The following is a 13,344-nucleotide window of genomic DNA, read 5'->3' on the forward strand; positions in this document are numbered from 1 at the left end:
CATTCATTTTGTTACAGGTATTTATTTATTCCAAAAATTCTGATGAAATACCTTCTAAATCACTCGTGCTCATGATTCAACTGGAGAGGAGCTACAGTCTGAACTCACCGGCCGCGTTAGCCAAACGAACACTCTTGATAAAGAAAATAAGCTAGCTAGCTAACAGCTAGTTAGTATTGTACATATTTCTCTTTCTCAGTAGTAATGGATTGTAAAATAAGACTTACATGCATCAGATGTGCAAAAGCAGCTGTGTGAGATAGGTAAGTGTTCCGTAGTGAATACATACTAAACTAAAGTAAGAAAGGAAAAGGCTAAATAATGATTTGTGGTAATCAAAAGTAGATATTCAATCAAATACGTGTATTTCAAACACATAGCTAAGAAACACATTTATGAAATAACACAGGAAATGAATATGGATCATTTTTTACCAATGTAATGCATTACATTGGTAAATTGGGGAGAGGCGGTGGTCTAGTGGCAGAAACTTGGACTATGGGCAGAGAAGGTCTCTGGTTCGTCTCTGGTTCGACTCCACGGAGAGACAACAAAAAGACGAACCTGGATTGATCTGTCCAAAAATCCAAGAGTCTCCCTACCCTGTCTAGTGCCCCTGAGCAAGGCACCTTACTCCCCCAACATCTGCTCCCCGAGCGCCGTACATGGTCGCTCACTGCTCTGTGTGTCCTGCACCAGATGGGTCAAAAGCAGAGATTAAATTTCCCTACCTGCATGAGTGTGCCTTTGCATGTCTGTGCATGTGTTTGGGATGAATAAATGGATCTTAAACTTAATCTTAATCTTAATCATTCGAAGGATAGTGATGCAGAAAAGATTTTATTCAAAAAGTAACGTAGGAAAAATTCAAAGAATGATTTGTGATGATCAAAAATGAGTTAATTGGTGAATACCTGGAATACCGAAAGATGAAATTCATTAACTGCAAAGATTTGAAGTTGAACTGATGTAAGCCCTGGTACAAGTACCTCAAAGTAAAAATGTGGAATATGGCCAAAAATTTTGGCGCAGATCCAGAATTTTCTTTTCACTTTTCTTTAATAATGTCGGGTGGGCTTTTTTCAACATTGTCCTTGATTTTCTCAAAGAATAAATCATAGATCATGATGTTCAAAAGAATCGGACATGTTTAAAAGAATACTATTTATGAGTGCTGCAGAGGTATTCACTCTGTCATAGTTTGTCTTTTAGGGTCTTTTGTTTGACTGCAGGATTACGCAAAAATGATTAAATTATTCAAAACTTTGTGGAAGGAAGGGACATGGGCCAAGAAGTACCTATTAAATCTTGGCCTGGATCCACAAATGTTTTTCACTTTTTTTTATGTTTTCACCAATTTCTAAACAAATAATTCATAGATCTTGCTGAAGAAAATCAGTTATGTTTAGGGGACTGCTATTTCTGTGTGTGTGGTTTGGTGGAGATCCAAATAAAAATTCAGATCTAACAAATTTAAATGTGGTTTCATTAAGTGACTGTTGGGCCTTTGTTGAGGAATGAACTCTACTGGCTGTTTTATTGTGTAATTTCATTTAATTATTTCATTCCCATTCATGTACAACATGTTGTTACACCCCTCTCTTTCTCTCTCTCTGCCTGATTCTCAGGTGTAGTGTGGCTGGTGACCTCAAAGTAAAAATGTGGAATATGGCCAAAATGGCCACTAACTGCAAAATGTCGGTCTTCCTGTTGCGTTGTTCAGATTGCCCCTCAGACTTTTTGGTTTGTCTGGTCATGATACACCTGTTTATCGATTTTTGTGAAGATCGATCAATGTGAAGGCTTTCCAGGGGGCTCGGGGGGGGCGCCGTTTAGCCATTTTGCCACGCCCATTTAAAATTACTCCAGAATACTAATTCTAATTTCAAATTTGGGAACAATTGGAGCTTGTTAAAGCCATCAAAAAGCCAATCCATTTGCCTGAAAAAAATATCCTTACAATTTCAATAGGGCCTCCCACTGAGCCAGTTCACTTTGGACCCATGTTGTGTATGAAAGGGTTAACTCTCGACAAAAGTTAAGAACAACTTTCCCCAAAAACTTTTAAAAGCACAACTTTTACTTAGAGGTCAAAGTGAGACCATGAACTTAAAATAAATAATATTAATGTGACATTTATTGCGATTATCTTGATACAATTTTTGGCCATATCACTCAGCCATAGTCTCTCCTTCCTCAGGCACTGGCCTCAAATGTGGGCGCAGACCCCCTAATCTCCATTCTGTATTATACCAGCACAATGAAATGATTCTATTAGAGGAACCACTAGCTTAGCATCAACCAACGGGGCAGGTAATTTCCAGGAACACATGATGCTGGTGAAATTGAATAGCCACACAGGGTGCACCGCAGTGGCAGCTCTATTTCTGACGCCGTGACATCACTCCAAGTTCCCACTGTGGGGTATTTTAGGAAATGGTGTCAAAGCAAGGGACTGGTTTAGGAAGTTCAGACCAGATGCAGGGGGGGATATACAGTGACGGGAGTTCATGGGTGAGTAATAATAATTGGATTTAAAAATACAGAGGGGGGGGTGGACTGTCGAGAAGTTGCTCAAGCGCTGCTCGGCTGGAGTTCCCGAGGAAAGCATCAAACGTAATGCTGCTGCAGTTTCGTTTTGTGGGGAGGACAGAGCAGACAGGCTGAGAGATAAGCTGTTTAAAAGGTGGCACTTTTCAGTAATGTGCTTCAGGAATTCTACCTTATCAAGGTATGACACACACCTCAGCTTCTTTTACTGAGCGATGATGGATTTGAACGTCTGCCTCTGGTTAATTTTGGGGTAATTAAACTCATTAATGTTTCACCACTTCGACCAGTCGTCATGCTGCTGATCCTCCGCTACGTTGTCATGACGAACCAGGCGCATCAGGACCTCTGTGTCCTATCTCATGATCTTTGCATTGACGGGGGGTTTTGTGTCTAGTGTGTAAATGTGTTATCAGCACTGTCGCTGAACTGGATGAGTCTGAATTTAGCATAATAATCCCAGTCTATGCTAATCCTCAGTGATAGTACCAACATTAATCTGATTCCGAGGGATGTTTTCACCCTAATCTTCCCAGCTGATCTGAGCGTGACGTAATCTGACTGGAAAAAATAACTTTCTTTACACCCTGTAACCCGGGAGCCCTATAAGAATTCTGCATCTCTTGGAGGAACAATAGATGATTTATTACTTCAACTGAATATTAGGCTAAAGCTGCAATTTAATCCTCATAAATTCTGCAATCTCACAGAACCCTTTGTTGGAGTGATTGCATTTTTTCATTTCAGGGCATTGTTGCAAGTTTTGTCTTCCCTGGGCTCTTTGTTTATCTATAGATTGTTGCAGTCTCTCCCATTCTGGGCATCGTTCACTTATATCTTATATAACTTTCTATACCTCCACCATGGAGGTCATGTTTCGCCCTTGTCGTTTCGTTCGTTGGGAGATTTGTTTGTTAGTAAGCAAGATTCTACAAAAACTACTGGATTGATTACCACGAAACCTGGTGACAGGATGCAATATGGATCAGGGGAGAACCCATTTCATTTTGGCGCAGATCCAGAATTTTCTTTTCACTTTTCTTTAATAATGTCGGGTGGGCTTTTTTCAACATTGTCCTTGATTTTCTCAAAGAATAAATCATAGATCATGATGTTCAAAAGAATCGGACATGTTTAAAAGAATACTATTTATGAGTGCTGCAGAGGTATTCACTCTGTCATAGTTTGTCTTTTGGGGTCTTTTGTTTGACTGCAGGATTACGCAAAAAACGATTCAATTATTCAAAACTTTGTGGAAGGAAGGGACATGGGCCAAGAAGTACCTATTAAATCTTGGCCTGGATCCACAAATGTTTGTCACTTTTTTTGATGTTTTCACCAATTTCTAAACAAATAATTCATAGATCTTGCTGAAGAAAATCAGTTATGTTTAGGGGACTGCTATTTCTGTGTGTGTGGTTTGGTGGAGATCCAAATAAAAATCCAGATCTAACAAATTTAAATGTGGTTTCATTAAGTGACTGTTGGGCCTTTGTTGAGGAATGAACTCTACTGGCTGTTTTATTGTGTAATTTCATTTAATTATTTCATTCCCATTCATGTACAACATGTTGTTACACCCCTCTCTTTCTCTCTCTCTGCCTGATTCTCAGGTGTAGTGTGGCTGGGGGGCTCAGCAGGATGGAAATAGATGCCCGCTTTCGCTATTATTTCCAGCACCCATGGTCGCGTCTCTTCGTGGCCTACCTCGTCACCTTCTGTAACTTCCTCATCTTCGCCGAGGACCCCATCTCCCACAGCCAGACCGAGGCCCATATGATCGTGGTGGGCAACTGCTTCTCCTTCCTGTTCAACAAGTACCCAGGTCTCGGATTGAACACCCTGAAAGTAATATGCTGGACGCTGGCCATCATCACCGGTATGCTAGCCGGGAAGTTTATATTCCACCGTCGGCTCTTTGGTAAGTCATGCGCACAGTGATGCAGAGGAATGTGCAGAGTAATGGCTCTACTGAGGGAGGGAACTTTCTCCTGAGTGGTTTCTGTTGAGGCTGTTCATCAGCGAGAGAAACGTCTTCTACACTCAAACTCTACTTCTTTGTGAATAGTAATGTAATTTAGAGGGTTGTTATATCTCCACCATCAATTATCTAGTTTGTGTCTTTGCTCCCACTTATTGAACTCTGCCTCTCTTCTCACTTCTCATCCGATCTGGGTCAAACAGTGATTGTAAATCTCCTCTGCTGGTCTGGTTGCAGAGGGCTTCAGTTATTTATTATGTAGTTAATTAATCAATTAGTCGAGAAAATAGTACAAGAAATGTAGTAAAAGGCCAACCACTGTTTTTTTTTTAAAGCCCAATATGATATCATATTAAAACCTTAAAACACTGGAATGGTAGTCAGAAGAACGCGTACCTCTGCCACTGTCACCAACATTCCCCTCCAATCTTATCAAGCTGCACCAAATCTCACACATTCATAGATATCATTTACCTTAAATTTTTTTTCATAAAGATATCATGAATTAGGGCACGGTCACACATGCCAGAATGCATGCGAATGATAATCTCCAACCAAGGCAAATTACGTAGACTATTATCGCTTGCTGAATATTGACAGTACAGGATGTGATGCCAATGATGGATAAATTGGGTCAACCACACAAACATCATGCTAGTGGTTTAAGCTTTTATGTTGCCGATCGAAGTTCACCAAAGTAAAGCAAAGCTGCAGATTTGCCCCACCACAACAGGAGGCAAAAGTTAACCAGGGCTGCGTCGGCATTTTTGTGACCACGGCCTTGTTTTGTGGGAAATTTGAGAAAGAATTTTTTTTTTTTTCAGACCACTGACATTGAGTCCTCCTTTAAACGCCAGCTCCTCAAGTGCCATGTTGCTTGCTAACGTTTTAATGTTTTTCAAACACGTGATTCAGAGATCATAGAGATACGACATATGCCAGTCAGAAGAGCCATGTAGCGGCAGTTCATTCTGTGGGTTTGTGAACGCAGCATGGATCCGTGTTATATGAGGAGACAAATCACAGATTGAACATGCCTCTAACAAATGCATTATTTATTTTGTCAAGATTGATCTGCAAATCACCAGACTCATTATTAACTAAAGTTATACAACTACATCCGTGGCGTACTCATCACGACCTTGTTGAGAACCACTGCAGCACAACATCCATCACCTCCTGCATATTTTAATCAGCCCTCCTCTTGCTCACTTCTTCATCACACACGTCTCCTCGGTACATGTCCTTTCTTTCACCCACTTGCCATCTGCCTCTCCCCTTCTTAAATCATCCAACTTTTATGTCTTGCCACTCTCTCTCCCCAGCGTGACACTTTCCTTCTCGCTCTCCTCTCACAAGGCCGTGACTGGTAATATCATCAGCTTTTTCATTTGTCTAAACTCTGCGAAAGTCTTTGCGGCACTTCCCATTCAAGTCACACATTTAATTTGCTACTCACAACTCACTTAGGCCTGGCACGCTGGCTTATCTATGGATGAACCATTAATTACTGTAATTGGAGGGCAGAAGGAGAGAGTGGGGGGGGGGGGGGGGGTACTCTGTGAGTGATCATCTACTCTGAGCACAAATAGAAAGCTGTGAGCGCACTATGACACCGAGAGGGGAAATGGAAAATGGCTTTGAGGACTGTTTAACCTGCTGATAATAGCGGCTCTTCTAACCACTCAAGTTTCAATTAATAAATTGAGTCACAGTGACTGACTTACTGATCTGTGACATAGTTTCCTCTTCATTGGGTGAGGATAACACTGGAGTTAGTCAATACTGTATACGCACAGAGTCCTTGGAGATTTGTACGACTGAGATAGAGACAGTAATTTGATATGCTCATGAAAATAGCTCTGAAATACAATATATCATAATATTAGATCACACAATGTGGAGAATACAAATAGAGTCATATTGAAATTTGAAAGGCAACAGCTTGAGGAGGCAAAAATTGACAAGACAAGTTTGAGAAACACTGACCTATAACATCGGTATGTATACAAAAGAAAGTCTTACTTGCTATGGTGTTATCTATCCATGGACATGGTTTAGCTTTCATTTAGATTTTGTGAAGTAAAGTGATAAAATGTCAAATGATTTGCCCATGTCCAATCCTCTAACATGGAGGAGGTGGGATTTATGACCTTCTACTGTAACTGCAGACACCCGATCTTTTGGCGGCGCTCTCATGTCGTCCATCATACAGTCTATGATGTTGACTCTTTAGGGGGCCCCCTGTGTACTTAAAGATCCTGGATGTTCTTGATGCAGATATTTCTAAACTCCAAACAGAATAAGAACGGACATACGCAAATTGAGATGCAGAAAATATTTATGGAATTTAGGTGAACAGACTCATTTAAACCTCTTCAATTGTATTCATATGCATAGTTTAACTGTCACACACACTTCATTATTTCAGTATGAAGCTGTAGACAGGGCGTACGTGTTTTACTGCACCAGCATTTACTTGACTCATAATAGTTAAGAAGATGCTTCATCACATGAACTCCAGTCAATTACACTGAGGCTCTGTGTATATACTCTTACATTGGCTTGAGGGTATACAGGACAGTAGAGTGCAGCTCATCCTGAAGGAAGGTACAACTAATGCACTTCAATAAGCCTGCAAACAGATGGTGTGTGTGTGTGTGTGTGTGTGTGTGTGTGTGTGTGTGTGTGTGTGTGTGTGTGTGTGTGTGTGTGTGTGTGTGTGTGTGTGTGTGTGTGTGTGTGTGTGTGTGTATGTGTGTGTGTTTGTGTTTACTGTGAGACTTGAGGATGTAAGAAAGGACAGATGAAGAGAATCTGTGATGGAGGGAAAGAGAAGCGGATGTCGAGAGTCGGAGAGACGAATCGTGCCCTCCACAACATTTCAGTGAAGCAGTTATGTAATCCCAGCCCAGGTATAGAAGCAGGCCCAGCGTACAGAGCATTATCTATTGTAGATCGCTCACAGAGGCCCACATGTCACCTCCTACTGCGCATCATGTCTCTAGTGAAGCTTAGCAGATTTATCCAGGGTCTCCTCCGCTCGCTCGTACGTAGGCAGGCAGGGTAAACACCTCAGTCACACAGAGGCTTGACTACCTGAAAAAGCACTTTGCGGCTGAAAGCTCTCTGCAGTCTGTTTTCTGACGGTCTTCTACAAATCGAATACATTGCCTAACTGGAATACTGTTCAGGCCGACTGAAGAGTTATGCATAACTTCACATCAATTTGTCATAAAGCTTGAAAGAGACATTGTTGCTTAAAACTGACACATCCCCTTGCATCATTTATAATTTATGACGGCCCAGAAAATCTAAAAGCGTCCTCCATTCTGCATCCTCCATCCATTTCAATTTGTTTCCTTTATTTGCCTCTATATGTGATTTACCGCTTCAGATATCAACACAAATATTAATCCAGCTGCTGCAGAACCTCAGCAATTCCTTTATTCGGTTATTCAGTCCATTAAGCACAGATGCATAGTATTGTTCTCTGTTTGCTTCTTCTGGGGGGGAAACAGAGACAACTCCAGTGGATGAATAGCTTCTGACAGATTATGTGATTTGAGACTGTATTTGAGGTTCAAGGAGCAACCTATGCTATTCCATCCAGGGTTCACTCAAGGCTATGTGTGCTCTCTAATCGAGTGGGCGGTAGCCAATGATTTCTGGTCATCCAGAGGGAGACTGGAGCTGTCATTATGCATTTGCATTAAATCTTAGGCCACACAGGGTTTGTGAGCTGTCTATGTCAGCCACAGATTAGATTAAGTCACCTTTTCAGATTTCAGGACAGAGACCCCTTTGGTATGATCTTGTTCAAGGACTTTGCATTGATTTTACTTATGAAGTATTACAAACCAAGAATATACAGTAAAATGGATTTTATTTTGACATGTCCTTGTTGTTTGAACACAACATGAAAGGGTAAAGAGTCTTTGACTTATACGATACGATATCATACGATAAAGATCTGTAGATTCAGTCTTTAGTCTAAATTTGACTATAATCTGAAAGTAAGGCTGCAAGAAAAGTCTGTCTTACATGCACATACACGGAAACCACATATTTATATAAAGATTATGATACAAATTCTGAAATGGTTAAGATTAAAGTTAGCAGATGTCAATGTGTGTCATAGTCAAATGGGAGATGACACAAGGGAGTTTAAACCTAAATAGTTCAACATCCATGAGTCCCGTGTCAAACAAGATAAGAAAACACAGATCAAATGATGAAGAGATCCATTGACATTCAACTATAACTCAATAGTCCAATAGTCCATTTTACAAATATACGCTTCTCCACTGTTCTGGTGATGAGACAATCAACACATCTATCACATCAAAGCAGCCTTATCTTAGTTTAGCACAAAGACTGCGACTGACAGACAGATGCAGGTCCAAGAAGTCGCTTAAAATAATCTATTTTTATAGTACACCCAAAAAGCAACCAAAAAAGGAAAGCTACACCAAGAAAGTCAGTGTTAATAACCAAGAAATACAAAGTATTTAATTCAAAACTCTGCATAAACACAACACAAATTGTTCTTTTGGATTGTTGGATTGAAATCTCTTTATACAGTCTAACTTTAGGGATTCATTTTTGACGACCAGACATTATGTGTGTGTGTGTAGTGTTGAGTTATAAAAGATTTATAACAAACGCCCCATAACGCAACTAGTTATTCTTTCCGCAGTGATGCAGCACCACAGCTTTATATCATGGGACTATCTATGCAGTAAATGGCTAACTCACTGCCCATCTCCATAATGCAAGAAGTGTAACTTGGCCTTATTTGTCTATCTCGCTGATTCAGTCCCTGGATTAGCATAATATATGCACCTCTCCCTCTCCAAGGCTTTTCTCAAAGCTAAATTGAAGGGTAATTTTCAGTCATGTGGAGCACCGTGCTAAGGGTATTAGACCCTGCTTTTCAACATTTACATTCAATCAAACACGTAGCAATCGTTTGAGGCTCCAGAATCATGTGAGCAGCCGAGGAAGAGGTGACAGTAATGTGAAAACCTGTTTTACACAACTGTTAGAGCACCATGTTCTGTACAGCTCAGTGTGTGTGTGTGTGTGTGTGTGTGTGTGCGTTAGGGAGATGTCATTGGTTGCTCTGTTGTTGCAGTGCCTTTCGTCCTCATTCCCCGATCTTGATGATTGTAGCCTGCAGGATGCCATCTGAGTTCTGTCATATGTTTTTACTGTGCTACAGGAAGGCTGAGATGCCTTATGTATGGCACAGTGTGGCTGCAGGTCAAAAGTGTGTGTGTGTGTGTGTGTGTGGCCGTGGCGGTGGCCGTGGAGTATTTTCCTATTCATGTATGTGACTTAGAATAAGTCTTTCTGTTGAGAGTATTATAGTTTCTGCCTCTATTCATATGGAAATTATTTGTCTTTTAATTTATTAAAATGGAAAGTTATTCAACAATATTCATAACAAATGCATTGTAAAAAGTAATTTATCAAAAAGAGCGGTCGTCCACCAACCTCCGGTTCGGCTGGACCCCTGAAGACCTCTGACCTGTAGTTTTAGGTAACGCGGATGTGAATGATTAAAGCTGTGATTCAGTGATCCTCGATCTAAAACGAATTAGTAAAGGGAATAAAGTGGGACGGCAGTGGCTCCTTCATTATGTGATCTCGATGAGACCACAGCCGTCTTTGAAGATGGACCCTCCTTTTGATCTCAGCAGCACATCTGTGTGTTTTATGTGCATATCAGAATGTATACATACAGATTTATAGACGTTTCCACTTCCTCCCACTGAAAATAAATAAAGCAAAAATATCCCTGCATGTGAACAATGGAAACTTGCACATTTGAAACCTGAGTCTGTACAGTCGTGATCTGTGGATAGAGCTGTGGTAGCGAGGTCCTGCTGATACACGCACTTTACTAATAGCGTGTCAGTCTCAGCTGTCAATCATGATGTTTCATCCCGTTTTTATACTATCAAATTATGAATTGAAATCAGTGTGTGCTAGAGCATTGATGCAATAACATCTAGAAAGACAGAAACCATGTGACTTTGCTTTGTCCCATGCCCATCCAGGTACATGGAGGAGGCGGAGTTTATAGGACAATATGGCTTTGTCGTGTCATCCATGTTTATGTACAGTCATATAGTGGTTATAACACTAGCATGGTGACAAAGATGTGTCCACAGACAGACGGACACCTCAGCTCTGCCTATGTGGTATTTCCTCCACACACAACCCGACTGTCACAGCCGGTCATCATCAGCTTCATAACAACTCAGCCTTCATCAAACTTATGGTGCCCTGTAGTAGTAGTAGAGTAGTGTGCTACACTCTCCTCCTGGAGGCGGCCCCCTCCCTCAGTAAATAACGTGTGATTGCTCTGGTGTCAGCCCTTCTGCAGCGCCCCTGCAGTTTGTAACACTTGTATCTTACTGTGTGAAGCTGCCAGGTCTCTGGTGCATTTTAGTGAAGTGTGCATTCATGTGACGGGTTAGGGCTGTTACGATCAACAAGTTCTAGTTGGCCTTTGTCTGTTTTCTGCTCATTTTACTCTAGTGCAAGCCTCATCGCAGTTTATCAAGACACCAACACATTATAAAAAAGAAGAACCATTGATATTGAACACTGGAACTTATAATTAAGAAAATCTTAGTTCTACACCCGCCCCATTGAATCAACTCAGAAGAAGCGAGGGCCAAGAGATGCAATCATTAAAGGAGAAGTGAAACTGAGGAATTATTGCAGTCAGTTAAAAGATCATAATCAGGCGAATATGTAAAAATGTCTAATTGTTGTCTGTTAATGAAAAAGTAATGAAAACACTCCTACTACATGTTTGTGTTAATTGTCTAATGCTATTTGCTTCTACAGCAGTATAAAGACGATTAAATGAATGCTATATTATTAAATTATATTAAATATTAATATAATATTGTTTTTGACTTTGGGGATACATTTATGAGTAACATTACAGGAATTGCAGAGAATGATTTTCTACATCTTCATCACTCCTCAATTTATTTTTGCAACAGTGTCACTTCTCTCATCAACCTTGTTTGCAGCTGTTTACTGTGAAAAGATTGTCAGTCAAACCTTATACATGGTTGGACTGTGCAAGTACGTTCAGTATGTGAGTTTTCGGTTGAAAACTTGTTAACATAATCCAGACGTAATTGCGACATATTAGCATTTTGCCTTGTTTCAGCCTCTTCTGCGTTGGACATGGCCTGGACTTGTGTAGCAGAGAGCTGTCAGGGTAGAGGATGTTCAATGTCCTGTTCAACTGATTTGGACATTCACGTTCACACTTCCAGCTCCTCCAGGTTAAGTTCAGGGTCGTAGTGTGAAAGCAGCTTTTTTATCTCACACAGTTCACAGCCTTTGCCGCCTCCAGCCGGAAAACACACAGCAGAGAAAGGCAGCAACTGTCTTGTGAACACAGTGGAGCATTAAACAGCGAAAAAACACTGATTATTTTCTCAGAATGTTAAAGGGCCCATGTTGTTTAAAAAACTTTTTCTTGGCTTTTACTATCCGTAATGACTTGATGGGGGTCAGTAGGGGCCATCAAAGTATGAAAACAGTCACTCCACAGACGTTTTCACTCAATCCATTTTTAAGAAATATGTTATCGAAACATCTCGTTTCATACTTCCTCCACATATGAGTCATATGGGTTCGCACTCGTCTCTCAGCCTCATCCAGTCCCAACCAGTCCAGCCTCTGAAGCTCTGTACTGTACCTCGGGACATTTCTCCTACATTGGGCGACTGTCCTGCTCAAACTTGAACAAACATGAGGACATCGATAAGAAATATCATAAACGACAGAAACCATCTCAGAGAAAAAAATATTTGACGTGTATGTTGATTTTAATTTATCACATCAACTAACATGGAGGAGGCAGGGTTTCTTAACTTTATAACATCCAACCTTTCATAGCGTCTTGTTGTTCTTCCTCCAAGTGGCCAAAATAAGTTGAATAACACTTTCTTGTCTCTTATCTTATTCTCTTTAGCCCACAAATCTCCAAAATGAAAACCATTGATATTTTTCCACCTCAAAAGTATATTGTAACCTTTCCTAAACCCACAGATAATTGTTCACTGTCACTGAGACGTTATTAATGTGCTTTACTCACGGAGTGAACTTCATGTCAAAGTTCTTCCAGCAAAGGATAAAACAGAAATGTGCTGGCACAGCCGACAGAGAGACAAAGACACAGAGCAAAAACAGCAAGAGGCAGCAACACAGGAAACCAGCAAGATGAAAAATTGCTTATTTACCTGAAATGTGTCACTCCTTTGGTCCGGAGCCATAAATAATTAAATGAATCTATGAGTCAGCTGATAGGAACAGGTGGAGTGCTTCAGGGGCCTGGGAGCCAGCTCTCTGTGTCTCTCTCTGGCTCTAGTTGCTGCAGTCTCCCTGCGGACGGACTTATGTTGTCACTTCCCACCTCTGATTTATTATCCAGACACTTAGTTACAGAGGAGTTTCGCTCTGGGGAGACAAGTGGCCATTGTCGTGGCCATTCCCTCAGCCCCATCGGTGATGCTACGGCACATCAGCTGTGTGATGAATGGGGATGCTAGTGTGTACATGCTAAGATGCAGGCAGTGGTATAACTCAGAAGCTCATTAATCTGGGTTTGTTTTGGTCGGGGTTGTTGCTAATTTGGGTCCCTAAGGAGGACATGGTGTCTGTTTTGATGCTGGAAATCTAAACAGGATACAGTAGAGCTGCACACTGAAACCTACAATAGATGAAAGTGCAAACATAATGAGGCTGACCTCACAGTTTGCACACGATGGGATAGA

At 40.9% G+C, this 13,344-nt stretch overlaps 1 protein-coding gene across 1 annotated transcript in view; it reads left to right on the top strand.

Annotated features, from left to right (window-relative positions):
- The first annotated feature begins 4,191 nt into the window (after window positions 1-4,191).
- Window positions 4,192-13,344, top strand: part of tmem117 (transmembrane protein 117) — a 42,781-nt gene continuing 33,628 nt past the window's right edge. Inside the window, exon 1 of the mRNA XM_062389280.1 lies at window positions 4,192-4,471. Within this exon, the coding sequence (XP_062245264.1) occupies window positions 4,192-4,471 (280 nt within the window). The remainder of the gene's footprint in view (window positions 4,472-13,344) is intronic.

The sequence above is a fragment of the Platichthys flesus genome, chromosome 6 (assembly GCF_949316205.1).
Source record: "Platichthys flesus chromosome 6, fPlaFle2.1, whole genome shotgun sequence".
In the NCBI taxonomy this organism is placed as follows: Eukaryota; Metazoa; Chordata; class Actinopteri; order Pleuronectiformes; family Pleuronectidae; genus Platichthys; species Platichthys flesus.